Below are 27,968 nucleotides of genomic sequence, written 5' to 3'. Positions count from 1 at the left end.
GAATTCCTCCCTTTCTGTTTTCAGCTGGAAGCGGCACCAGAATCTCCCCCAGCAGAACATGCTCCCAGGAGGGAGGAGCAACTTTCCCTGCTGAGAGAGGAGACCCCGGCCAGAGAATCCATCAACATGCCAGCCCTGGTCTTTAGCAGACAGCACCTCTCCACTGCCCCTACCCTGCTGACTTGGATTCTCCTGCTGAGCATTGGGAATGGCAGTGCCTGGAAGCGAGGTGTCCCTCGCCTTCGCCTCTCATACAAAGGTAGGGGAGCCTGCGGCTGATCAGCCCTGCAATCAGAGCCAGGATTTCCTTGGGGTTCATGCCCTGTTCAGAATGATCTAGAAACAGCATCAGTTAGCCAAGCTGACTGGCTGCTAGCGAAGCCAGGGATGGAGAGGGGTGGTGGGGGTGAGATCTGGACTACTGGGTTTGGGTGATGCCAATATCAGCCCTACAATGGAGCTTCTTGCCCTGCAGTAGTTGTGGTCAGTGAGGCACCAGAACCTGAGAGAGGCTGAGCTCAGCTGACTGCAGCACTAGGGTGACCAGACAGCAAGTGTGAAAAATCGGGACGGGGTGGGGAGTAATAGGAGCCTATATAAGAAAAAGACACAAAAATCAGGACTGTCCCCATAAAATTAGGACATCTGGTCACCCTATGCAGCATAGCCAGAGAGCTCATAGAATGCCACCACCCCAGGGGGCTCAGGCAATGCTCATCTACCTGCTGCTGTCACGGATGGGGGTTGGAAAGGGAGTGGCTCAGAGGGGAAGTCTCAGGCTGCCCCTGGGGCAGAGGAGGGTGTCTAAAAATGCCCCATTTCACCCTGAGACTCAGCATACAGTGCTTTATAATGTTCCACGTACTATGTAATGCACAGGTTCAGGGCCAGCCCTCACCATGGGGAAACATCACACACTACAGGAGGCCTTGGGCAGCCTCTAGCTACACAGGCCACACAACAAAACATATTGTTCAGTTGCATGGGGGAAGTGTACGGACTTCAGTGTGAGGGCGGGAACAGAGTCAGCCTGTGGTCACCTGGGAGGAAGCATGTCTAGTGGTCAGAGCAGGGCATTGGGAATCTGGAGCGCCAGCTTCTGCCACTGACTCAGTGCGTGGCCTCAGGCGAGTCACATACTTCAGCTTTGTGAGGCTCAGTCAACCAAGACCCAATACGTGGATGCAGGGAGGCTGTATTCCCTGCCCTCTGTGGTACAGAGCTCTGTGAGGGCTCCCTGCACCCCCGGCCGCAGGACTCTTATAGTGGGCCAGGGAGGAACTGGGGGATCTGCTGGCTACACAGATCCACTGCCCAGCACCCTGCAAGGAGGGAGCAATGGCAGCCCAGAGAGGTGGCAGCAGCAGCAGCAGCCATGGAGCGGAGCCGTTGCTACACTACTCCCGGGGCAAGGATTCCTACTCAGTGCCCAGCCCGTTTACTCCAGCCATGTGGGGGCGAGCGAGGATTCAGCCTTTGTCGTGCCAGAGTTTTAGCTCTCGTCACCTCCCCCAAATCTTTTCTGTAGGTGTGAGAGGGGAGTTCACACCACAGCAACCCTTGGCCTCTCTGCTGAGGCTGCCAGCGCGGGGACCAGCTAGCAGCGGGTTTGTGAAACGGGCACACATCCATAAGGAACTGGACTGAGACCCTCAGCTTGTCTCACAAAGGGGCACCAGACAGGCATCACGCTGAGTTCCTTTTAGGGACACAGGGATTGCCAGACTGGCTCACACCCGAGGTCCATCTAGCCCAGTGAACCGGAGGCCAGCACCAGATAGATGCTTCAGAGAAAGGTGCAAGAAACCACCTTGTCCCTGGTAGTGAGAGCTTGGCTCAAACCATGGGGGTTAATATCACTTCCAGAAGTTTTGCTGTTGTCAGTTATGTTAACTGGCTAGCCTGGTTATCCATATAGACAGTTCTTAACTGCCTGGGGCAAGACAAACTGATTGCACATTGGGGGAAAGCTTGGGTCAGTTTTGGATTTCCCCCCTTTCCGTTTAATTGACTGTCCCCTTGTTCATGTGTCATGAGGCAGAATAGAAGTTCCCAGTCTCCCTTCTCTATCCCATTCATGGTTTTATAGCCTTTCATAGACACGTAGGGCTGGAAGGGACCTTGAGAAGTCCTGTGCCGTGGAAGGACCAAGCAAACCTTTATCACATCCCCTCTTATTCATTCTTTCTAAGGGAACAATCCCAATCTTTGCCCTACTCTGAGCCTCCACAAAATCTGCAATTGGGCCACATCTGCCCTGGATCTTATTTCAGCTAGTGACATAAAGATGATGATTTGTCTGTCATTTATACTGCACTCATCACCGGGGTATGTAAGCACCCATCCTAATGGTATGATATTTCGATGCCACGGCTACTGACAACGATCTTACGTTCGCGTACCACACAGCCTCTTTCAACAAAAGGATCCTGAAGCATTTTACAGGCTATGTGGAGGGCTCGAAGGCCCAACAATGAAATGCAGCCACTTCTGGTACAGAATGCACTAGCTCATTAACAGCACCCAGCAAAACTATACGATAGCTTATAGGACAGGGGAAGTGAAGACTAATCTGCATAGCTTACTCAGGAGTTGGGATCCAGCCAGGCTGCTGGAATTCAGCATTCCTGCTCTCCAGAAAACCGGCATGGGCTTGTAAGGCAGAGGCCCAACTCACCAGCCAATGCCTGCGAAACCTCGCAGCCAACACAGTCTTTCAGTCCCTTTTCTTCAGGACTTGGCTTCTGCTTCTTCCAAGTAAAACAGTTTAACCTTCGCTCCACACGTAAATCAGGCCCATTCCCCCAACCCAGGGTCTCCTGCTGGTGGCTCTGCCAGAGATCCCACACCCTAGGCCTTTTGCCTGGGAATTAAGGCAAGCTGCTCTACTCCCTTCTGCTGGAGATAGCTTTCGAGCTCAGGCCATCTTTTATACTCCCACAAACCTCACTCTTGAGTCACAATCTTCTCCCATGTGACCCCTTTCAGCAGGGAAGGTAGGCTGAGCCCCCACCCCCTTAAAGGGCCAGCTCAGCCTGAGACAGGGCTCTTTAATGACAAAGTGGTCGGGACGCTCTCTGATTTCAGCCAGCAGCAGCATAGCACATCCTAGCTATGTGCTGGGCCATTGGATCAGCACGGACACAGATGAGCACCACTTACCGAACTGCCCCATCAGCAATGCCTACCCTAGCTGGGCTTTCTTGGAGGCCTCCCATCCAAACTCCAGCCAGACACAAGCCTGCTTAGTTTACACTAGCTGAGGACAGTGGTTTTGCTGCAGAAAGAACTTGGATGATGGTGGTGGCATCAGGGTGGACGTCAGGACCATGGGTGGCACATCAGGGCAGGGCAGGGATGACACCTGTGACCATATGTCTCCTCTCACTCCCAGAGAAGAAAGCCAGTTGCTTGGCTGTCTAACTGAGGTGCAAGGGGGACTTAGACTGAATGCTCTTCGAACACAGAGCTCTGCAAAACTGTCTTCTGGATGCCAAGCCTGAGGTTATGGCCCATTGGCTGTGGTCTAGGGGTGATGCGCTCTCAGTACAGAAATGAGTTCTGGGCAAAGACTGGCACGCAAGCCGGGAGATGCCCTGGGGGTTTGTGGGGAGCCATCAGAACTCAGGTTTGAAACCAAGGACCACAAGGGAGTGGGGGGAGAAATCGGCCCTGGTCAGGGCTGCCTGCACACACTGTCTTCCACGCAGCATCCGGTGAGGAAGCACAGTGATCCAGAGCAGGTCACCGCTGGGCGATTGCCAGCGTCGATAACACGTCTCAGAAACACAATGGCTGGATCTTCCTTTCCTTGGCCAAGCGGGAGCAGAGATTGTTTGGAGGAGAGGACCGAGGAGGGCTTCCTTCTTCAAAGCCAGAGCAGCCCTCGTGCTGTGGGCAGAGCTGGGAGAGGAAGCTCCCAGCCTCAGGCTGGCTTGGGGACAATGCAGACAATGGCAGGAGGTGTGACTCACAGACCACACGTAGTAGGGTCAAGGCCACAACGGCCTGACAAGTTTAGGTTTCAAAAACCCCAGAGGAAAGAAACCTCCCAGACTCCCTCCATCCCAGAGCCCCTTGTTAGCCGAGCTATCGTCAGAACCCTGCATGGGGGAGGGGCGTGGGCTCAGTGGGGGTGGGGAGAAACACAGACAGGCTTTCGGAAAGGAAATGACAGACCTAAGGCAGGGAGAGCAAAGGAAGGATAGTGCACAGGGGAACATGGCCCAGAACAATACAACTAAGCAGCAATATGACCCCTTACACCATAATAACACAATTGGATGGCTTATAATAGAACGCCGGCCTCTCTGAGACAATCCACGCAACTCCTCCTGTGACTGACGTGGGAGGGCCTGAACTAGGGACCTCCAGAGCTGAAAGCATGAGCTGCCTGATCTCTGTGGCTGCATGTAACACCTCGATTCCCACTGATAGTCACAGAGTGGGACCTGTAACACATCACACATGCACATCAATAAGTTACATTACTGGACAGAAAGCACTGCCAGCCTCTTGGTGTTTGGCCTGCGCTGATCGGCATTCACAATGTGAATGCTACTTCAAATCTGTTTCAGACAGGCCAGCGTTGAAGCCAGCTGAAATCCTGGACTGGGCTGTGTCTTTCTATCATTACTCCGGGCTTACATTTCAGTGATTACACCTTAACACTGCGTGATCTGCTGTTAACTTAGAGGGCTGAACATTCCAGGTGACTGGATGCTGGCTACAGAGCCTTTGCCTGCGGATCACTGGTTCACAGATTGTTAGGGGCTGGATGTTGTTACCATTGGATGGTTGATTGGTGGTGTAGGTGCACAGTGTGTTCATGTGCCTCATTCCTGTTCCCAGCAGGTCGTTATTGTATCACACACCACTAAGTGGCCCCAATGCACTCTTTTCACGCTGGCCATCGCAGCAAAAAGCTTGATTCAAATCCAGACTTTCCCCAGGCTTTTGGGGTGTTCTGCTCAGGGTTTCAGTGCTGGCCCATCTGTGATGGGGAGGAGAGAGAATGCTCTCCAAGAAGAGCAACACTTCAGGCCTGGGAGGCACTCGAATGCCCTCGTGGTGGGCACAGTTCATAGAATCATAGAATATCAGGGTTGGAGGGAATCTCAGGAGGTCATTCTAGTCCAACCCCCTGCTCAAAGCAGGACCAATCCCCAACTAAATCATCCCAGCCAGGGCTTTGTCAAGCCTGACCTTAAAAACCTCTAAGGATGGAGATTCCACCACCTCCCTAGGTAACCCATTCCAGTGCTTCACCACCCTCCTAGTGAAACAGTGTTTCCTAATATCCAACTTAAACCTCTCCCACTGCAACTTGAGACCATTACTCCTTGTTCTGTCATCTGCTACCACTGAGAAGAGTCTAGATCCATCCTCTTTGGAACCCCCTTTCAGGTAGTTGAAAGCAGCTATCAAATCCCCCTCATTCTTCTCTTTTGTAGACTAAACAATCCCAGTTCCCTCACCCTCTCCTCATAAGTCATGTGCTCCAGCCCCCTAATTAGGTTAGTCAGTTCAGGGGAAGGTTGAGCAGAGATGGTCAGCAGGATGCAATGGCTATGGGGGACCTGGCCAGGAATGTAAATATGCTTGGGAGGGATAATGATGCTTCATCTGCAAATAAGGAGCAGGTACCTGCGCTCTCCCAGCCACCACACAGTGGGGATCTCCATGCTCCACCCCTTTCCCAGCCCCCTCAGACTTCCTGTTTAACTGATCAGTTCCTTGTCCAGGTTTGCTTCATGAGTGGGACGAACTGGGTCAGATTACCACCTACTTCTTCATGAAGGAAATAGGACAAGCCAAGCCACAGGGTGGAGAATCTGAAACTAGAGATGATAGCGATGGACTTAATGCTGCAAGTGTGAAACAATTCATCCTGCCTTGGAGCCAGATTGAATCTTAGCCCCAAAGAACACAGCGGGCCTGAGCAAACCCCACCATCAACCCTGGCTGACCTCTCCCCTGCCCACGGCCTGAGGGAGGTCAGAAGGTGAAGCAGTGCTAATGGGAGCGTCCTGGGCTCTATCGCCCTAAGGACCTCTCTGCATTACTCTGGTTAATTAAGCAGGGTGGAGGTGTGTATTGGATAAACCTTTGACCTGCCCCCACCCCTCATTCTGATCTGTATCCTCAATGGGCCTGGCCTACATTTTACTCTGCGTGAGCAGGGTCAGAGGAGCAGCCCTGCCTCCAGAGAGACACCCAGCCTTTTCAGAGGCTGCTGAATGCACTGTAGATCAGGGTCCTGCCCAGCTCCCGCCTGGGGTCACGCACAGGGCCGTGATCACCAGCTTGGGGGAAGGCAAGTCCCCCTCTGGCTCATTCGGACTGTACTCACCTGCCCCGTTCCAACGAACATGAGTCCAGATTCCCTCTCAGATTTAAAAAGCTTTGTCCTTGGCCAGGGGGAAAGCACCCAGAGGTCGCCAGGCTGCAGCCGGGTAAACAGCACTGGAGATACAGCTAGCAAGCGATGATGCCAGCCATAAGAACGCCTCCCCCGGCTAGTTATAGGACACTCACAGCAGGAATGCTTAGTGGCAAGGAACTTCCCTGGCTCGCTGGATATGAAATGACAGGCCCGGTCATTAGCCAGGCTGGACTGGGCTGAGCCAGGGAACTGATTTGCCATTGAGCTGCTGCCTTGACTGATGCGTTCTCTTCGTACAGAGACTGAGAACCAGCACCTGCCTGCTGCAAATGCAGCAGCTGCTCCTGGCCCTGCTGAGCTGAGCAGATGCCAGTGGAATTTCCAGTTGGCTGCAGCTGCCCCGAAGAAAAAGAGGTCCTGGCTTCCTCTGTCCCCTGGAAATGGGGTGACAGGGAAAGAGAAACAGTCTGCAATCCGATGGCCTGTTTTAGCATAGGTCTCCATGCATCCCATCTCAGACACCCGTGCCCCCACATACACGGACCCACACCTGCACAGACACATGCTGGCTTGCTTGCTCCCCAGCTGCATTTCTGGTGCAGTCTGCTCAGCCACAGAGAGGCAAGTTCATCCCATCTTCATGGATTTCAAGGTCCTGCACAGATTCTCCCAGACCTAGGACTCACATCTCACCTCCTACGCATCCCCAGCCCTGTCACTTAGCCAATAACACCTGCCTGATCTCCTCTCTTCTTTCCTGCTTCCACTCCTGTTTTCCGACCAGGGCCGGCTCTAGGCACCAGCAAACCAAGCACCTGCTTGGGGCGGCACATTTTCAGGGCCTTTTTTTTTTTGCTTACGGCAGCAAAAGCCTAGAGCTGGCCCTGGCAGCAGCAGTGTGTCGTGCGCAGGGGGTGCCCTGGGGCCACTGTGAGGGAGCAGCACCCGCACCTTGTGACTGGGCCAGGCAGGCTCCGAACGGGGGATGCTTGGGCTGGGGGCTGCCCTGTGGGGCACAAGGAGCCACCTGCAAATGCCGCAGGGCAGCCGCCCCCCCCCCCAGCTCCACAGCCAGGACTGGGCAAAGCGGCCTGAGCCACCCAGGACTGTGGCAGGGCAGCCAGAAGCAGCAGCAGCAGCGAGGCATTGGAGGGGGAGAGGGGGAGAGCCCAGGGCTGGGGTGGGGGGCAGCCAAAAATTTTTTTGCTTGGGGAGGCAAAAAACCTAGAGCCGGCCCTGTTTCCGACCTTCCTCCAAGCCCCCTCAGCATGGAATGACCTCCCAGTGCAGCTGGCCAGCACGCTCATCTCAGTCAGATCCCTCCAGGAGACACAGGCCTGGTCTACACTACGCGTTTAAACCGATTTTAGCAGCGTTAAACCGATTTAATGCTGTACCCGTCCACACTACGAGGCCCTTTATATCGCTATAAAGGGCTCTTTAAATTGATTTCTGTACTCCTCCCCAATGAGAGGAGTAGCGCTAAAATTGGTATTACCATATTGGATTAGGGTTAGTGTGGCCACAAATAGACGGTATTGGCCTCCGGGCAGTATCCCACAGTGCACCATTGTGACCGCTCTGGACAGCAATCTGAACTCGGATGCAATGGCCAGGTAAACAAGAAAAGTCCCGCAAACTTTTGAATTTCATTTCCTGTTTGCCCAGCGTGGAGCTCTGATCAGCACGGGTGGCGATGCAGTCCCAAATCCAAAAAGAGCTCCAGCATGGACCGTACAGGAGATACTGGATCTGATCGCTGTATGGGGAGACAAATCTGTTCTATCAGAGCTCCGTTCCAGAAGACGAAATGCCAAAGCCTTTGAAAAAAATCTCAAGGCTACACAGTGCTGCATGACAAGCGTAACGGAAAGCCAAAGAATCAAATGGACGCTCATAGAGGGAGGGAGGGAGGGGGTACTGAAGACTCCAGCTATCCCACAGTCCACAGCAGTCTCCGAAAAATATTTACATTCTTGGCTGAGCTCCCAATGCCTGTAGGTTCAAACACATTGTCCAGCGTGGTTCAGGGTACATCTCGACAATTTACTCCCTCCCCCTCACGTGAAAGAAAAGGGAAAGAAATTGTTTCTTGACTTCTTTCAATGTCACCCTATGTCTACTGAATGCTGCTGGTAGACGCGATGCTGCGGCAGTGAAGAGCAGTATCCACTCTTCTCTGCTCCCCAGTGGCAGATGGTGCAGTAGGACTGCTAGCCGTCCTTGTCATCAGCCCGTGAGTGCTCCTGGCTGGCCTCAGGTGAGGCTGGCCGGGGGCGCCTGGGTAAAAATAGGAATGATTCCCAGTAGATGGTACAGAACGGCTGGTAACTGTCCTCATCATAGCAACTGGGGGCTGAGCTCCATAAGCCCCCTCCCTTTCCTGTGTAAAGAAAAGATTCTGTACTGCCTGGACTATCATAGCAGCGGGATGCTGGGCTCCTCTCCCCCACACCGCTTAATTTTCTGCCTGGACTGTCATAACAGCGGGAGGCTACCTCCCCCTCATTTTATCTCACTAACAAGTCACTGTTTCTTATTCCTGCATTCTTTATAACTTCATGACACAAATGGGGGGGACACTGCCACGGTAGCCCAGGAAGGTTGGGGAGGAGGGAAGCAACGGGTGGGGTTGTTGCAGGGACAACCCCTGTGAATGGCATGTAGCTCATCATTTCTGTGGGATCTGACATGGAGCAGCTCTGCTCTCTGATACACTGGTTCTCTAGTACACTTGCCCCATATTCTAGGCAGGACTGACTCTATTTTTAGATACCATAAAGGAGGGATTGACTCAGGAGTCATTCCCATTTTTGCCTTTGCACCCCCAGCCGACCTCAGTCAGGGGCATCTATGATAGCAGCAGACAGTACAGAACAACAGATAACCATCATCTCGTTGCCAATTTACAATGGCAGCAGACAGTACAGAACAACTGATAACTGTCTCTGCTATCATGCAAAAGCAAGTGAATGCTGCTGTGTAGCACTGCAGTATCGCCTCTGTCAGTGGTATCAGGTAGACATACGGTGACAGTAAAAAAAAAAAGCTGAACGGGCTCCATGGTTGCCGTGCTATGGCATCTGCCGGGCAATCCAGGGAAAAAGGGCGCGAAATGATTGTCTGCCGTTGATTTCCCAGAGGAAGGAATGAGTGATGACATTTACCCAGAACCACCCGCGACAATGATTTTTGTCCCATCAGGCACTGGGATCTCAACCCAGAATTCCAAGGGGCGGGGGAGACTGCGGGAACTATGGGATAGCTACAGAATAGCTACCCACAGTGCAACACTCCAGAAATCAACACTAGCCTCGAACCATGGACGCACACCATCGAATTAATGTGCTTAGTGTGGCCGCGTGCACTCGACTTTATACAATCTGTTTTACAAAACCGGTTTATGTAAAATCGAAATAATAATCCCGTAGTGTAGACGTACCCACAGGAAAGTGATTGGTTAAGGGTTTCAAATGCTGTAAGGTGACTCTTCTCTCTGGGCCTCCCATTACTTCTTGTCCGGCTGCATCAGTCTTCTACTGAGTAACCTCTCCAGGGCAGCAGCCGCTTTGACATTTGGGTTTTGTACAGCGTGTGGTCAGCACTTAATCAGAGCAGAACTCCATGTCTGTGGAGTGACAGGGGGTGGATTTGGCTGTGTCCCAGACTGATACATGTCTCATTAATGCCCACACAGCCCCCTGTCCAGGCTCAGGCTAGTCTGGGCCATGTTTCAGGGACGATTAGCCAAGGTGGAAGATTTTTCCCCCAAGCATCCCTGGAACTCATCCAGGAAGGGGAAGCCAGACACCTGAGGCTCAGAGGTGTCCGCACAGGTGAAAGTGAGGTGGTTATAGGCAAGAGAGAGAGTACAGCCAGATGGCCTCAATTCCTGCTGTTAGCCAATGGGGCTGTTACAGCAATGGGAAAGCAAGCTGGGTTCCAGTCCAGCTCATGCCTAGGGCACTCAGTCGCTGCTGTGGTCCAGCGCCTTGGCTGTCACGTGCAGACAGAACTGGGGGAAGAGGAGGTTGTGTGGCTGCCCAGTCCTGCCCCCTCACCCGAGGGCACTCACCTTGCTGGCACATTTTCCAGTGCAGTACCAAGTCCGCGCTCCTTTGTCCGCTTCCTGAGCGAGGGGTGGGGTGGCAGGAGGGGTGGGAGGTGGAGGAGTGCTCATACCAAGGGCTTTGCGCTGGCTCCTCTGCTTTGTTCAGCCAATGTTGCTCCCAGGAATCTTGCCAGGGGCTCGGTCAGCAAATGACTTCTCCAAAAACTACTTTCTGAGCTGGGCTAATCCAGGACTCAAACTCCACTACTGTTTTAAGGGGGAGGGGAAGAGCTGCCAGATCCCCACTGGCTCAGCAGTCTGAAGGCACGTCTGCCGAGGGACGCTGAGGCTGAGGAATGGTGCAGGATGGACCAAGGAGCAGCAGGGGGAGGTTTGGACTGTAAGCTCCTTGGGGCAGGGACTGGCTGGCTCTGTCCTCTGTGCAGAGCTGAGCATGTGGTCAGCGCTTAGCAAAAAGGAGAAGACAGGCAGGGGCAAAGTCCTGCCAGTGCACAGAGAGGCTGGGGAATAGGGATACTCTCCCTAGAGAAGCGGTGACAGCCCCATCCATTGGGACTTTAGCAGTAGAGCAGAACCAACAAAGTATCGGAACATGTCCCTGCAGACGGACTCCACGATGCAATGGCACCAGGAGATCATGTCCTGGGGCCTTGCCACCTCCAGTTTCTGTGCTGCTCTCACCCGCCTGTGCCAAGGGCCCTCTGGCATCTCCCACCAGCTGACCTGGGCCAGGGTTGAGGAACACTGTGGTTCCCCAGGAGAGAGAGGGAGATGGATTTAGAAGCTGTCGAGATTCTGCTCGACCCAGGAGGTGGGGCCCAGTTCAGCGAGGGAAACAAGTCCTGCAACACCACAAACGATCGCCCCATAAATCAAGCAGCAGCCACCAGTTTAACACAGCCTTTAATTTTAAGGCTACATTCACCAGGGGAATGACTGAGAGCCTTCATATAGAAATTCCACTGAGCCTGTGCTCAGGGATCCCTCCACTAGAAATACAAGCTGGACCTGTCCTGCATTCTCAGCCTGCACTGCCTGGGCAACGGGACTGCAGAGAATCGGGGATTTGCTGCAGTGGCTAAAATTCTTCCAGGCTCTATGGCGCCATTGAACTGCAAGGTCAGTGACACTCGAAGCTGAGCTGCCATGACCCTGGGTGGACCCAACTATAGCAGCTGCTTGTCTCCTGTGGGCCAGCCGGCTGTCCTGACTCGTGGGACACTCCGCTCTCTGGGAGGGAACACCAGGGCAGGACTGCCAGAGGCCACACCAGTTACCGGCCAGAGGTGGGCTGGGCCATCTTGCCCTGGTGTCGGGGAAAGGGCAGCTATGTCCTGTGGGCTGGGGTAATGCTCGCTATCTCCTGGGGAAGTGCAGTCCTTCCCCAGGGCACACGGGGATAGCGTTCACAGTAGCAAGGACTCTTCTGGGGTCAGGGTAAAGAGGACTTTCCCGAGGAGCGTGAGGGACCAGATGGGATAGTGCTCGCTATCTCTGGGGATGTGGTCAGGGCTCCCTCCTGTGTATGGGGGTGACAGATCCCTCTCCCTCCTCTGCTCTGCAGACCTGCTGACATCCAACAGCTCCCACTTGTTGCTGGGTTCAGGGGACGGGCTGGCCTTCCAGTCCTTCCTGGTGGATGAGACCGGGGCATGGCTGATGGTGGGAGCCAAAAACCACATCTTCCTGCTGCACCTGGACAGGCCAAATGAGGAGCCTCAGAAGGTCAGTGCCGGGGTGGGCATGGAAACGCAGTCCAGAGGCAGCTCGGCTTTCCCCTGTCCAGCAGTCTGGGGAGCCAGGAGCACAGCTCTGTGTGCCAGAAGGGGCACTGGTACTGCAAAGCCAGCGACCAAAGGCTTGTTATACACTGCCATTGGGGTGAGGGGGGCATTGCACCCCAGAGCAAGCAAGCCCTGGCACACACTGCAGCCCTCGAGGTGGCATTCGCTCATTCGCATTGCCTCATGGAGCGGCACCACTGACTGGTTGGGCTGTGATTGCATGTACTGACACACACCTGCCCATGCTTCGTACCCCTGTCAGGGAAGCAGGATGGAGCATGGAGCGCTCTTGGGGAGCAGCTCCCGCCCCCTTTGTGCTGCCCAACTGATGCAGGACCACAAAGGAGGAGAGAGGAGGCTGGAGTAACAGGCCCAGCCCGGTGCTTTCTCTTGCAGGTTTTCTGGCCAGCCCACAAGGAGCAGGTGGAGCGCTGCCGGCTCGCTGGGAAGAACGCAGAGGTAAAGCAGGATCCCAACATCCTTGTTAAAAGTTCAGTGAGCCATGGCCCAGGCAGGAATCTGCCTGACCCAAGTGAATCCAGCCTGCCGAGAGCAGTAGCCTCATTGAGCTGTAGCCAGTGGGAGCTCAGGCTGCTGGCATGGCTCCCTTTGACCCCATGTATCCTTTAACGATGGGGACAGTAAGCGTACAGCTTTGGTCAGGGGCCACCAGGCCACTGGCCTTGTCCCCATCACCCATCTTCTGGGGATCAGCAAACCTATGAGGAATTGCACAGCAAATGGTGCCAGGGCGTTCCCATACCCTGGGGAGGGGACATGCTGGAGATCAGTGTTAGAAGAGGTGAGGGGGCTCCAGGGGCAGGATCTGGAGCACAAAGGCCTGGGGCAATGGTGCTGGCGTTTGAAGGAACCTTTTTTCCCTGAGCAGACAGAATGTGCCAATTTCATCCGGCTTCTCCAGCCGTTCAACAGGAGCCATGTGTTTGTCTGTGGGACTGGCTCCTACCAGCCCATCTGCGCCTTTGTCCAGCTCGGAGCCAGGGCACAGGTGAGAGAGACCCTGGAGGGTGAATATGCCTGTGCCAAGGGCAGTGAGAAGACCCCCGGACGTGCCCTCACCCCCTCTGGGCTCCATGATGAATCCCTGGGTACCCACTCTCTCCTCTCTGGTGGGGCATGAGGAGTCACAGAGGAGAGGCGCACAGTCTCCTAGGTGGTGCAAGAGGGACACCAGAGCATGCCCGTGCCAAGCTCTGCACCTACTGCAAGGAACCTGGTAGCACGTCTTGTGCAGGTAGCATGAAGGACCTCAGGAGGGGAGGAGTGTGAGGGGGCCTAGGAGAGGGGGCTCACTCCCCTTTCTCCCCCAGCAGCAGGAGGGAGGCATGCCCATTCCTGCAGCAGGACCCTGGGGCACACGCACCCCTCGCAAGGGTCAGTCCTCTCCAGAGATCAGCTGCTCCCAGGCCAACAGCAGCTGAGCGACCCAGTCTCTCACCAGATGAGCTGAACCTGGTCAGCTTGGTTGGTGCCCAGCAGCATCCCTGCCTGGTCACATCTCCAAGACCTTCCCTGTATTGTGAGCTTTTAGGGACAAGGGACCACGTCTGCTTCTGCCTCCGGCACTATGAGCACATCCATCCAATACATACTAAGTGCTGCTAACTTGGCAGCGGCCGGCAGAGCGGGCCCAATGTGCTCGGACCCCAACGTATGGGCATATGGGTCTGACACAATGTGGACTTTGAAGTCCGGTGGGGCTGCCCCAAAGTTGCTCAGATCAGTTCATTCCCAGCCTCTGCCTGGGCCAAAAATGTCCCCTTTAATCCCTGCAGGAGCCGGGGGGCTCCCCTATACAGCTGGTGGCCAACTCCGTGGAATCTGGGAGAGGCAAGTGTCCATTCAGCCCCCACGAACCTTTCACTGGGCTACTCATAGGTAAGAGGAAGGGGTGGGTAGGATGAGGGACCTAGATACTGTGGTGATGGAGCATTAGAAATGAAGTAGAGTTAGACAATCAGCTCCATCCCCTGCCAGTGATTCCTAACCCACGTCCCTCATTCAGCTGCAGTTTCTGCCAGAGGGGAACCTGCAAGCTCCCTTTCATGGGGGAGCTCAGCCGGATGCCCAGGCAAGTGTGACAGGCCAAGGTAGGAGGTTAGCTCTGACAGGAACTAGGCAAGGAGTGACTGGCTGCACAGCATCATCACTGCCGAGCTTTGGCCTGGGCTCCTTACTGACACGGCTGATCTGGGGCTGGAACTACAGAGCTGCCCAAACTTGTGACTAGCTGGATCTACGAGTAGGAGGCCCATCTGTCCGACAGCAGCTGAAGGCTGCCAGTTTTGGTTCGGGAGGGTGATAGAGGCAGTAGATTGTGCAGGAGACTGTAATAAGTCCCTCTCCTGGCCCAGGGTGGTAGGTAAGGAAATTGGCATTTCTTGCCGAGCGATGAAGGGAATTGGTTTCATCTGCCCTGTATTTAGTTATTGCTGAACTGCTGGTTCTTGTTCGGTGTTTGTTCTTGTTTTAATGCCAGAGAATTTCTAGCCCTCATTGTGTGGAGTGGAGTTTCGGGAGGGACCACACTCTGCCAGCCAGCCCAAGATGCTGCCCCTGGGGCCATGGCCACCCACACTAGCTTGCTCAGAGCTGGCACATGTACATCTCCCCACGTTGGGAATTACACCTTCAGCCGCAGTGTAGTTATACCCTCAGAGCTCCTCAATTTCCCTCCCAGCAACTGCCTTGCACAGTCTGCCTTCAATTTGCAAAGCATTCGCAGGGAAAGGCAGCAGATCTGCAGCAAACTTGGCCACCTCTGAGACCCGCACCTGAGCAGGGAACGCACACTCTTCCTGGAGCTAGTTATACAGAACGAGGGCTGTGATTCTAGTTTGTATTCAAGGCTCCACAAGGAAATCTGCCGTTACCATGTCGCAGTCAGCACATGACTCCTCGGGCAAGGCTGATCCATGGCACAGTGCCCCATAACCCTGCTGTGTCTCCTTTCCCTGGGGTAGGACTGAGGGAGGAACTGGCTGTCTAGGTCAAAGCACCCACCGGCTCTGCTAACCAGGGCCGGCTCTAGGCACCAGCAAACCAAGCATGAGCTTGGGGCGGCATGTTTTCAGGGGCAGCATTCCAGCCATGTGGTTGTTCCGTTTTTTTGCTACCGGCGGCAAAAGCTTAGAGTTGGCCCTGGCAGCAGCAGCGCATTGTGCGTGGGGAATGCCCCGGGCCACTGTGGTTCGTGCCATGGGGGAGCAGCATCCGCACCTTGTGGCTGGGCCGGGCAGGATCCGAGCGGGGGACACACAGGCTGGGGGCTGCCCCGAAGGGCACAAGAAGCCACCTGCAGGTGCCACAGGCCGGCCGCCCCTCAGCGCCACAGCTGGGGCTGGGCGAAGCGGCCCAAGCCACCCAGGGACTGCGGCAAGGCGGCCAGAAGCAGCAGTGGGGCCATAGAGGGTGGGGCGCTGCTTTGCGGGGCCCACATCCCACTCTCTGGGGCTCCACTCCCTCTGGGGCTACCCTGCCCTGGCTTCTCAGCCCCCTACCGAGGCAGTCCCCCAGCTCTGCCCTCCCGGGTCCCAGCCGGACCTGGAGGCAGGAGCCCTGGTTGGAGGGACCCTGGGCTGAGGCACAGCCTGGGAGCCTCACTGCTTACCCTGACCCTGACAGTGCCAGATCGGTTGGAGGTGAGGGAGGAGCGGGCAGAGTCAGCACTGGTGCGGGGGGAGCCCAGGGCTGGGGCGGCAGGGGATGTGTGGGGGGGAGGGCACTGGTGTGTGGGGGGAGAACCCAGAGCTGGGGGGCAGCCAACATTTTTTTTGCTTGGGGGGGGGGCAAAAAACCTAGAGCTGGCACTCTGCTAACACATGCTTCTCTTTGAGCTCAGACGGGGAGCTGTATTCAGGCACCTCCAGTGATTTCATGGGCAGCAGCGCCGCCTTCTTCCGGACCCAAGTTCACAAGGCTTCCCAGAACTACATCCGGACAGAACAGAACCAAGATCACTGGCTAAACGGTACAATGGGGGGCTGAGAGATAGCCTAGGGGTGGGGGGCAGTCCTACCCAGCAATGTAACGGACTTAGCACTGCTGGGGAAGAGGGTGAGCGGCAGGAAGAGATGCAGGTGCCATGTTTCCTCTGCTGCCGCTGCTGGGGAGCAGGGGCTTGATTTTCTCTCCCTGCTACTTTAAGAGGCCCAGACCTCCTAATGTCACTAGGGCACAGGCCTCTGTTCAAGCACTTCAAACTACCCCTTCTGCTGCTGTGTCGTCCCCCCTCCCCCCCCCCCGGCACCCCCGCCAGTCTCAGCCCTCAGGAGCTGCAGGGAGAAAGGACAAGAAGCACCTCCAAATGACAGAGGAAAGACCCGGGTAGAACCGGACAACTCCATGCCCAGGCCCAGGAGCTCCAGCTGCCTTTGGGCCAAAGCCCCAGACTCACTGCAGGGCGCAAGCTCCCTTTAGTGCCCAGATTCATTCTGACGTTCTTCAGATCTCCGGCCCCTGAAGATGGAAGGTGCTGCTGAAACCCAGCCCCGGGTGAGATCAGCTTGTGTAACCCACTGCTCTGCGGGTGTGTGAGTGGGCCCCTCTATGCCCTGTCCATGGAGGGGGCAAGTCAGCTGCAGGCCCAGCTAGGGAGCCTTCGCTCAGGTGGAAGCCGGGTTTCTCAGCCATCACATCTCCATTGTTGAGGGGAAGTTTTGCGAGACTATCAAAAACCCACAGAGCACCTTGCATCAAACCTCGTGCCACAAATGATGACACAAGATGTCAGGTAGAAAACAGAGACAGTCTGAGTGGGTAGTGCCGAATGCCAGTCCCACTGGTGAGATCCTGACAGCATTGCTTGGTTTGAGCAATACCCTCGCTCTGCATGGCGGCTTGCTGAAATCCAGGGCATTCCGCTCAGAGTAAGCAATGACTCCACGTTCGTAAGGATCTTATCACAAGACAGCAAAACTGAATGCGCCGGGAAGCTAACAGTATTCCCACTCCCCTCTTTGTTTGCTGGGGTGCTCCTCGGTTCCAGCATCTCCTTTCACTTTAGTAAAGCTTAGATGGGTCTGGATCAGAACCCCAGCTCCAAAGCCCAGCAGGGAATTTCAGAGCCAGGTGCCGTTGAGACCAAACTTTGCAGCTGGCTTGTCACTCCATGATTCACCTGCAGAGCCCAACAGCCCTCTGCCTCGATGAAGTTTGGACTCAAAACTCGCTTTGCGGAAGCAATGGAGATGCAGGAACCAAGGGGTAGAGTTCGCCGGTCATGGCTCTATGATCATAATGGACACTCTGTACTTGAAAGCACGGAATCAGAGCCTCATTTCATGACTCGGGCAAAGCGTGAGCTCCGTGAGGCAGCGACTATTCCTAGGTCCCAATCCTGACTGCAGCTCCTGGCTGCAGGTATCATTTAAAGCCGGAACAGAGCCAAGTCTGTCAGAGGAAAAGGGGACATGGCCAAAGGGTATCAGTCAACCTGCCAACATGGTGCCATTGGCTACCGGACTTTCCCTTCTCGCAGAGCCCGTGTTCATTGGTGCCTACGTGATTCCCGACACGCACAATGCCCACGACGACAAGGTGTACATCTTCCTCCGAGAGACAGCCCTGGAAGCCAGCCAATGGGAGAGGCGGCGCATCCATGCCCGGGTGGCACGCGTCTGCAAGGTCAGCTACCCCAGGGTCAGGGCATGGCTGTGCAGAGCCACCAAGTGGCCGGGGGAGGGGCTGGCACTATGACATGGCACTGTCCTACTAAGAAACAAGGGCGTGTTTCTCTCTCCTTTCCCTCTGTCGTGGCAGGGTCCCTTGGGCTCAGTGCTGGCCTTTGGGGAGAGGGATGAGAGGCAGCGTGATGGAGTGGATAGAGAAGGGTTTAGGAGTAAGGAGACCTGGGTTTTGTTGCCCATTCTGCCACTGATTGGGCAAGTCGTGTCCCCTGCCTTGCTTTGTGAAGCTGAGACACTGGGCTGGAGAGAGTGGGGTAATCGCCCATCCCACCCTCCCTGAGCTGTGGGCTTGTCAAGGTTAACAATCCTGGAGGGGGCAGTGTAACGATGCTGGTTCTGGCGGGACCCAACTGAGAGTATCCATTCAGGACAAATTGCTTAAAACAGGGCAGTTACAACTCAAGGCTGGGGTTTTTCCTCCTCTAAGGCAAACCAAACTAGCCAGAAAAAGCGGATTTTGGTCTCACCCCACTGGCAAACGACAAGTCACACAAGCAATTCCCTTAGACACTCTAGTTTCCCAGTATCACCACCAGTGCCACTCGTTATGGGGACAAATGGTTATGAAAACCAATATCCCAGTAAAATAAAAAAGGTTCTCTCGATCCCAAAGAATCAAGCCCCAGACCCAGATCAATATACAAATCAGATCTTACCCACAAATCACATTGTTGCCAATTCTTTAGAATCTAAAATCAAAAGGTTTATTCACGAAAGGAAAAAGAGATAGATGAGAGCTAGAATTGGTTAAATGGAATCAATTACATACAGTAATAGCAAAGTCTTGGTTCAGGCTTGTAGCAGAGATAGAATAAACTGCAGGTTCAAATCAAGTCTCTGGAGTACATCCCCCGCTGGGATGGGTCATTCAGTCCTTTGTGTAGAGCTTCTGTTTGTAGCAAAGTCCCTCCAGAGGTAAGAAGCAGGATTGAAGACCAGGCATCAGCCTTTTATAGTCTTTTCCAGGCGTAAGAACACCTCTTTGTTCTTACTGTGGAAAATTACAGCAAAATGGAGTCTAGAGTCACATGGGCAAGTCCCTGCATACTTTGCTGAGTTACAAGGCATATCTGCCTTCTCTCAATGGGCCAATTGTATAGCTGATGGTCCTTAATGGGCCATCAAGCAGGCTAGGCAGAGCTAACACCAACTTGTCTGGGGTGTCACCCAGAAGCACTGCGTAATTTTGAAATACAGGCAGTATAGAGCCAATACTTATAACTTTAAATACAAAAATGATATATGCATATAGATAGCATAACCATAACCAGCAAACCATAACCCTGTCTTAGACACCTCATTTGACCCCCTTTATACAAGATTTGGTGCCACTACAGGACCTTGGTTGCAACCATGTTCTATACAGTCCCAGTTCAAGTCAATAACGTGACAGGCGGTGGCCTGGGGCATGGAGGGGGCACGGAGGGTAAACACTGGAGGGAGCAGGGGGCATCACAAGTGTCCTCTGAGTGGTGGGTTTGTGGCTGGCAGAATGACGTCGGTGGGAAACGCAGCCTGATCAATCGCTGGAGCACGTTCCTCAAGGCCCGGCTGGTCTGCTCCATCCCAGGCCCCCAGGCCAGTGAGACGCACTTTGACCAGCTCGGTGAGTGGGGCGCGTGGGCCCTCCTAGGGCTGCCATTCTTCAGGCCCACAGCTGGGTTGCCTGGGCTGGGCTCGTCCCGGAGGCGACCCACTGAGCCGTAGCAAGGACTCTGAGCACCTTGCATCACCACAGCAGCCCTGGCTGCCAACTGAAGGGTGCCAGCAGCTGCCCATTCCTTTGCCAGAGCGAGTGGGGCACAGTCACTGCAGTGGGAGAGGGGAGGGGGAAAAGGTTCCCTGATGAAAGCCCGTCACTCCATTCCCTGGGCCCAGAGCTGGGTCCTTGAGAGTGTGTGCTCAGGACTTCTCACCTGCTGTCGTTGCAGAGGACATCTTTCTCCTCCGCACCCGGGACCCACAGAGCCCTCTCATCTTCGGCCTTTTCACAGTCTCCAGGTTAGTGTGAGCGGGTGGGCTGGAGGGGAGAGGAGGGAAGAGCAGAGCAGAGGGAGCAGCAGGGGAGGAGGCTCTCGCACAAATGGCGATGAGACCAGTGGCTGGACAGCATGGAGGCTGTTACTAGTCAAGTGCCAGGGCGGAGCAGGCGAGAAGAGGGACACAAGGTCCCTGAGGGAGGATGCATGAAGCCCATGGCAAAAACAGATCCCATTGCAGAGCCTCGTAGCCAATCCCACTCCCCTGGGACCGTGCCAGCCCCTCCCTGCCTGCCCCCATTAGCTAATGCTGGTCTCCCAAGGATTGCAGGGCGGGGACTCTTGGGTCAGTGATAAATGGACGCCAGCCTCTCCCGTGCAAGCAGCAGCTCTCTAGCCCTAGGCTGGGTGGTTCAGCACCAGCTGTACCAATTAGCGCTGGTGGATGCTCTCTCAGCGGCTTCAGAGCGCTACTGGCGGCAGCTGGCAGGGAACGGAGAGAAGCTCAGGCAATGGGCCCCACTGAAGCCACAGAAAGGGGCTGCCCGGTCTGAGCCCTGAGTTGGTTAAACCACAGCAGAGTTGCACACAGACCAGGCCTTTCGCGCTGGCTCCCATGGCAGCCACGTCAGAGTCTGATGTTTAGGCCGGTCTGTTTCCTTTCCGGCAGTGGGATCTTCAGTGGCTCTGCCGTGTGTGTCTACTCCATGGCTGACATGAAAGCTGCTTTCAGTGGACCCTTTGCACACAAGGAAGGAGCTGACTACCGCTGGGTGGAGTACAAGGGCCGGATCCCCTATCCCCGCCCAGGGACGGTGAGTGTGGGACACAGGGAGGGGTGAGGGGCGGGCAGGGCCGGCTCTAGCCATTTCGCCACCCCAAGCACGATGGCACGCCACGGGGGGCGCTCTGCCGCTCGCTGGTCCCGCAGCTCCGATGGACCTCCCGCAGGCATGGATGCTCCACCGGAGCCGCAGGACCGGCGGACCCTCCGCAGGGATGCCTGCTGGAGGTCCACCGGAGCTGCCCACCGCCCTCCTGGCAACCGGCAGAGCGCCCCCCGCGGCATGCTGCCCCAAGCACGCGCTTGGCGCGCTGGAACCTGGAGCCGGCCCTGGGGGCGGGAGTGAGAGGCCGGTGATTGCAGGGGATGGGGTTGGGTCACTCTGTGCTTTAAACTCCCCCGTTTCCATCTCTTCCTCCAGTGCCCCAGTGAAACATACGACCCTCTTCTCCACTCCACCAAGGACTTCCCTGATGACCTGATAAGCTTCATGCGCAACCACCAGCTGATGTGGGGCCCCGTGTATCCCCTTGGTCGGAAGCCCATCCTGGTGAGGGCCAACGTGCCCTATCGGCTCCAGCAGCTGCTGGTGGACCGGGTGGAGACAGAGTCTGGGCACTACGATGTTCTCTTCCTTGGAACAGGTAGAGGCTCTGGGATCTTTACTGCCAGCTCCGCATGTACCTTTGCCCCCTCCTGCTGGACTGCCACTGGGGAGAGCGTGTCCCCCTCCTCCTGGCACCAGCGAAAGCCCCCCACTCAGGAGCGGCGCCAGGGTTTCTGATGCCCTAGGCGTACGGCCATTTCGCCGCCCCCCCGCGGCCCCAGTGGACCTACTGCAGTAATGCCGGTGGACGGTCTGCTGCTGGAAAGGCTCCAGTGGAGCTGCTGCAGTCATTTCGGCGGACGGTGCGCTGGTCTAAAGGCTCCGGTGGACCTGCCGCAGGCATGCCTGCGGCAGGTCCACCGGAGCCTTTAGACCAGCGGACCGCCCGCCGGCATCACTGCGGCAGCTCCACAGTAGCCTTTCCAGCAGCAGACCATCCGCCGGCATTACTGCAGTAGGTCCACTGGGGCTGCGTGCCGCGCCCCCCCCCCGGCAAAATAGCGCCCCCCAAAAAATTCTGGCGCCCTATGCCATTGCCTAGGTCGCCTAAATGGTAGCGCCGGCCCTGCCCCCACTCTGCCCACACAACAGCCTGCCCCACTGAGCAGTATTAGCACCTAGCAGGGTCCTGTCCTCTTGCTGCGCCAGTCTGTGGGACTCTCAGAGTGAGCAGCCAGCATACCTCAGTCATGCTCTGGGAACTACAGCTCCCTGTCCTGTGGTGCCAGGGGCTGTACAGATGAACACAACTGTCCCTGCCCCAGAGAGCTAGCCGTGCACTGCAGCCAGCAGGTTAATCACACGGGTAACCAGAAGTCAGACCCTTCAGCTTCAAAAGCACAGGGACCAGAGCAGGTCAACTATCATATCTAGAGCAGCCACTAGACGGCATCACTCACTCCCCCCTCCATCCTCACTGAGGCCTGACCTTGAGCTCCCTAGGGGGCTAAGGGGGAGTTTGCAGACGTTCAGGGCTAGCAAATGCTGCAGGTGCTTGCTCCATGCACCGCCAGCAGCCCCCAAGAATGGGATCTGCCAGCAAGCTGCAGACAATCACGATTCAGCCTCTTGCTAAGAAGAGAACCGGGTAAAGGCCAGGTCTTGGTGCAGTCTGGATTCTGTCCCTCTTGCTACACTTAGCAGGTCTCTGACTCTTTCTCCTGGCACTGATGGTTCTGATGAGACGGGCCAATGAGGAGGAGGGATGAAAGGGCAGGCTGCTTGCAGAACCCAGGGCTGGTCTCAGCAGGTCAGCTTTGGCTTGCTCAGAAGTCAAGTCTGATCTCTCCCCCTGCTGAATCCCAGAGGAGAAGACAAAGTACACATGCTGGCTCGGAACAAGTCCCCCCTGCCTGGGGAGGACACTGAATAATTATCCTTCCCTGAGCTAGTAATGATCTCTCCAGCCGGGGAGGTGAGGTAAGAAGCTCTGTAGCAGCTGCCCTCCATAACTGATCACTGTAGCGCCTCCCCCTCGAGCACTTCCCGAGGGGGCTCTTGCTGGGTCTAGTGCAATTGTGATGGCTCCCTGTTGCTCCCCTAGATGAAGGCAAAGTGCTGAAGGTGGGGCTCACCGGCGGGAGAGGCCAGGACAGCGAGGAGATCAGCCTGGAGGAAATCAGTGTTTCTAAGGTACCCATCCCACCCACTTTGGGTTCTTTGCTGGCTCCTGGCAGAACTGATTCGGCTAGAGGCCTCAGCTGTAGGACATGGGATGCTTGTGAGTGGCCATTGAAAGTGGTTGCAACAGTGCAGCTTCCTCTCTCGCTGGGGTCTGCACTGTGGGAGTGTCAGGTGGGGCCAGCAGCCTCTGCCAGCCTGGCTGCTGTGGCTGAGAGCTGCTCCTCTCTCAGGGCCAGACAGGCCCGTGCTCTTTCATATCCCAGCCCTCAGCTGCAGCAGTCATGGACAGAGCTTATGCAGGGGTGGCAGGTTTGTATAATTTTTGGTGGTGCCCAGAACCGGTCCAAGTCCTGTCCCCCCTGTTCCCCTCCCCCTTAACACGCACCTGCCTATGGCTCTGGGAGGGAGTTGGGGGGGCAGGGGCTGGAGTGCAGGCAGGGTGTGGGCTCTGGAATGGAGTTGGGTGCTGGTTCTGGGCTGAGGCAGGGGGTTGGGGTGCAGGATGTGGGCTCTGGAATGGAGTTTGGGGGCTGGGTGCAGGCTCTGGGCTGGGGCAGGGACTTGGGGTGCAGGCTCAGAATTTGGGTACAGGATGGGTGCAGGCTCTGGGAGGGAGTTTAGGTGCTGGGTGCAGGCTCTGGGATGGGATGGGGGGGTGCAGGAGGGGTTTTGGGGTGCTGGGTGTGGGAGGGGATTTGGGTGCTGAGTGCGGGCTCTGGGAGGGAGTTTGGGTGCTGGGTGCAGGCTCTAGGCTAGGACAGTGGGTTGGGATGTATGAGGTGGTGTTGGGGTCCTGAGCATTGGTGGAGCCAGGCCCCTCGGGCCCTGAATTTGCTGGAGCCTGGACACTACGGGCCTACACAACTCGCCGCCCCTGAGATCATACAACGGCATGCCACAGCCAGCCCAGGGTGTGGGTTGACCGTGTCCTGCAGGCTGCAGCCCGGCCTCTCCACCTGGAGACTCAGAGCCTCAGTGCTGTAGTCTCAGAGGGCCTCACCCTCAGTCAGAGGCAGGGGCAGTGCTGTTACCCCCATTGCACAGACAGGAAACTGAGACACAAAGTAGCTTCAGTGAGTTGCCCAAGGTCACACAGAGCCTGTGTCAGAGCCTGGCGCTGGATCCTGACCTCTTGTCCATTTCCTGCTGGAATTTAACCCATTCAAGCACAGGACCAATCCTAGAATGGCAGGGGCCTAGGGTATGTCAGGCTGGACGTGCACTGGCAAAGGAGGACGAGTGGGGGGGATCCAGCAGTGGACCAGCTGGGAAAGTGGGCAAAGATCTACTCAAGTGCCATGGCTGAACTCAGCTGGGAAGTTGGGCAAAGATCTACTCAAGCTCCAGTGTGGTCCTTTCTCCTCTAGGTGCCATCTCCCATCCTGGACATGCAGTTCTCACCAAAGCGGGTAAGGCCTCATTAAGGACCATTCGCAAAGCCCTGTACAGAGCCCAGTCACACCATGCAAGACAAGGATGCGACTCCTGGGCCCTCCGGCCAGAGCCACAGGCTAATGCAGACATTCGCATGCTGCAGTTGTGTGGGACAGGATCTCCCACTCCAGGGCACCAGGTGCTAGGCATGGTGCTGCCTGGTTTCAGCTGTGAGGGTCAGGCCCCCCACTGCATGGCACCAGGTGTGGTGCAGCCCAGTTCCAGCTGGGTCAGGCCCCCCATTGCATGGTGCCAGGAGTGACATTGCCCAAGTCCATGTGTGTCAAAGTGCCCCAATTTGAGTCAGGTGCCCACTCCCTGCACTAGTCTCTGAACAGCTAGAACAGGTGGTTCCTTTACTAGCTAGGAGCTGAGGTGTGGGTCCAGCCCTGCTCCCAGGCTCCTACGTGCCACTCTTCCATGGAAGGGGAGCTGGGGGTGCTGACAGCCATTCTGGTTCCACGAGCAGCAGGAGCTGTTTGTGAGCAGCACCCATGGGCTGGTCCAGCTCTCCCTGTACCGCTGCGAGCTCTACGGCAAGGACTGCGCTGACTGCTGCCTGGCCAGAGACCCCTACTGCACCTGGCACGGCAAGAGCTGCAGCCCCTACCGGCTGACTAAGAAGAGGTGAGCCCAGCCCTGCTTCCTTTACACTGTGTCCACCGTTCCTGGCCGTTTGCATGGAGGTGGGAAGGGGGAATTCAGGGCTGGTTACACACCCTGCAGTCCAGCGCCTCTCCCCAGCAGCAGTGGACACTACCCACTGGACCAGACATTGCACTGGCTTCTCCCAATCAACCCAAGTCAACAATACAGAACCGCAGCAGCCCTTGTCTGGGGCCTTACAGACACCCACCTTTCAATGCCCTCCATCCAGCCCTGCGTCCCCACAGCCCTGCCTATGCCCCTCATCCAGCCCTGCAACCTCCTGCTATTCCAGCCCTGAGCCCTCCCCCCACACCTGCCAATGCTCCTCCAGCCAGCCTGAGCCCCCAACAGCCCCATCAATACATTTCCATTTGACCCATGTACTGCAGCAGGCGCCTGGCTCACTGAGTGTTGTCTCATTCCCCTCCCCACAGGCGAGCACGCTGCCAGGATGCGCTGAAGGCCGACCCGGTCAGTCAGTGCCAGGACACCACAGCAGGTGAGAATCGGCCACTGCGGCACCCCTCTCCCAGCAGCTGCATGCAGCCTAGCACGGGCTGTTCTCTTCAGCCATGGAGGAGGGAGCAGATGGCGATGGGTCAGAAATCCCGGTCAGCCTCAGGTGCTTCTAGCAGGACTGGCCATGGGTGGGGCAATCTCGTCCCGTGATGGAGACATTGCACCAATGCCACATTGTGGTGCAGCTGCATGCTGCACCACTGCACCACGCAGTGGGCTGAGCATTGGGGTGCTGATAGCCCCGGGAAGGGCCACCCCCCCAATGCTGGCAGCAATGTACAGGAGCAGCTATCCCCAGCAGACACACAGCAGCGCCACTCCCAGGCTTGTACAGTCACCTTGGACAACACGCTTCCCCAGGAAGTGTTGCTTGCAAAACTGAACCCAGCTCAGTTGCAGGGCAAGGTGTGTAAGCAGATCTAGTGCCAGGTGGCCATTGACATGGGGCTGGGTAATTAACCAGCAAACAGTGAGCAGAGCAGAGGACCTTGGGATGGCCAGCTCCATTTCCATAGATGCTGTCCCCCTTCCAGTCACTCCCCAGCGCGCTGTCAGCCTGACACTCTGTTAAGCGTGCTAGGCCGGGAAAGCTGGGGTTTACACGGCTCTGCAAACAGCGTGCTCTCCGCCTGTGCTCTGGGCACTGCCAGCTGCATGTGTGCAAAGACGAGGTACAGTGAGTCACTTCACACACACCCAGGCCCCTTTTCATGCAGAAAAAGGTGGTTGTATCGTTGCCAGTTACAATTCTGCCCTCCTGCCCCATGGGCTAGAGCACTTTGCACATGCATGGCGCTCTAGCCAGAGATGGCCCAGCTGGAACGTGGAACTCTCTCACCAAGTGTGCCGGGCTACTGGAGCAGATGGGGCAGGGCCGCTCCAGGGGATCAGAGCAGCAAAGGTTGTGGGGCTGATTTAGAGAGGCTGGGGAAGAAGGGGTGCTGGTTCAGGGTGTGGAGAGACTTGATGCAGCAGGGCTCTGCTCCGCCCACACGCACATGATCTGCTCTCCCCCTTGCAGAGGTCATTGCAACTGAGGAGAAACTGGTATTTGGGGTGGAGAACAACTCTACCTTCCTCGAGTGCCTGGCACGCTCTCCCCAGACGGCCATTCGGTGGCTTGTGCAGCGCAGCAGGGAGGCAGCCCTGGATGAGGTACTTGGGGAAGGGAAAAGCTAACTCATGGGGAGTGGTACGGCCAGACTCCCACGCTCTGCCCCTGCAGGGGCATGGCGGGGAAGAGACACTGCCCAGGTCTCTCTTCTCCTCCCCAGTCCCTCAGAGGGGGTAGGATGGGGGGGACGCTGCCAAGGCTGGAGCCTGGCCCATTGCACAAGCAGCTCAGCTGGCACAGTCCCCGCACATTGATGAGCAGAGCACGTTGCAAGCTGCAGCCCTGGCTCCATGGCAACAGCCCATGGGTAGCATCTCAGGGCGCTCTGCTTTTGTCCCCTGCGTGTCTGCCCCAGGTGAGGACCGGTGACCGCTTCTCTATCCTGGAGCAAGGACTCCTGATCCGCCAGCTGGCTAGAGAGGATGCTGGGGTCTATCAGTGCCAGGCAGTGGAGCATTCCTTCTCTCGCCCCCTCGTGCACTACAGCCTTCATGTTATTGGCCACGAGGCCATGGGGGCCAAACAGAGCAAGGGTGCCGAGGAGGGAGGCAGCCACCTGAGCACCATGCCTGTGCAGCTCCAGTACAAGGGCTACCCGCGGAACCTGGGGGCACCGGGCACCAGCCTGGACGAGTACTGCAATGTGCTCCGGCACCAGGACAGGCAGCGGCAAAAGGCCTGGAACCCGAAGTGGCAGCAGCATTCCTTGGAGAGCAAGAAAGGCCGAGTGCGGAGGCATCCCGACCCCCTGAAGCCAGCCAGAGCTGGGCTGAGACTAGTCTGATCTCTGCACAGTGCCCCCTGGGGCAGGGGGGTGTCACTGAACCAGTGTCCATTAGCCAGCCAAGTCTCCAGAGCCTTTCAGAATGCACAGCCCTGCACACAGGTGCCAGCTCAGCCGCTGCCAAACTCTGCCTGCTGAGAGGCCCAAGGATTCACCATGTACTACCTCAGCCGACACTGCCCTTTGCCATCTCCTGGAGCCTGGGGCGGGCCAGCGGACAGTACAGATGCACTCAGACACCCCCAGACCCACGGGGCTGCTAAGTCCAGGAGGTGCTAGAACAGGGACTTTGCAGCCATGGCCGGGAGCAAACAGTCTGGTTATTAGGCAGGCTGAGACAGACTGATGTGATGCGAGGACTTTAAACTATTTACATACCATGAAATATTTATTTTCTGCATTTTTCTTCTGTCATTTTCTTATTATGCCTCTTATTATTAATGATAAATACTGGAAATTAAATAGAATGGAAACCCATGTTTCTTACCAGCCTCCCTTGTTATGGGGAACTGATACCCGGCCTCAGT

The 27,968-nt window shown here is 56.2% G+C and overlaps 1 protein-coding gene across 1 annotated transcript; it reads left to right on the top strand.

Annotated features, from left to right (window-relative positions):
- The first annotated feature begins 29 nt into the window (after positions 1-29).
- On the top strand, positions 30-27,939 carry LOC127053304 (semaphorin-3D-like). Its single transcript, XM_050957816.1, has 17 exons — positions 30-259; positions 12,022-12,182; positions 12,638-12,700; positions 13,131-13,250; positions 14,038-14,140; positions 16,104-16,232; positions 17,742-17,887; positions 19,441-19,555; positions 19,881-19,950; positions 20,599-20,743; positions 21,134-21,356; positions 22,863-22,951; positions 24,310-24,351; positions 24,846-25,003; positions 25,459-25,523; positions 26,565-26,698; positions 27,013-27,939. The coding sequence occupies exons 1-17, from the start codon at positions 127-129 to the stop codon at positions 27,439-27,441; spliced, it is 2,325 nt and encodes a 774-aa protein (XP_050813773.1). The 5' UTR covers positions 30-126; the 3' UTR covers positions 27,442-27,939.
- The last annotated feature ends 29 nt before the right edge of the window (positions 27,940-27,968 follow it).

Source organism: Gopherus flavomarginatus, chromosome 6, assembly GCF_025201925.1.
Source record: "Gopherus flavomarginatus isolate rGopFla2 chromosome 6, rGopFla2.mat.asm, whole genome shotgun sequence".
Classification (NCBI taxonomy): domain Eukaryota; kingdom Metazoa; phylum Chordata; order Testudines; family Testudinidae; genus Gopherus; species Gopherus flavomarginatus.
Note: the sequence above shows the minus strand (reverse complement) of the source record. Positions and strands in the feature narration are given on the sequence as shown.

Coding starts and splice junctions, on each gene's coding strand:
- LOC127053304 (XM_050957816.1), top strand. CDS start 127: ATGCCAGCCCTGGTCTTTAGCAGACAGCACCTCTCCACTGCCCCTACC. Junction 13,251..14,037: donor AGCTCGGAGCCAGGGCACAG/GTGAGAGAGACC, acceptor TAATCCCTGCAG/GAGCCGGGGGGCTCCCCTAT. Junction 19,556..19,880: donor GACGCACTTTGACCAGCTCG/GTGAGTGGGGCG, acceptor CTGTCGTTGCAG/AGGACATCTTTCTCCTCCGC.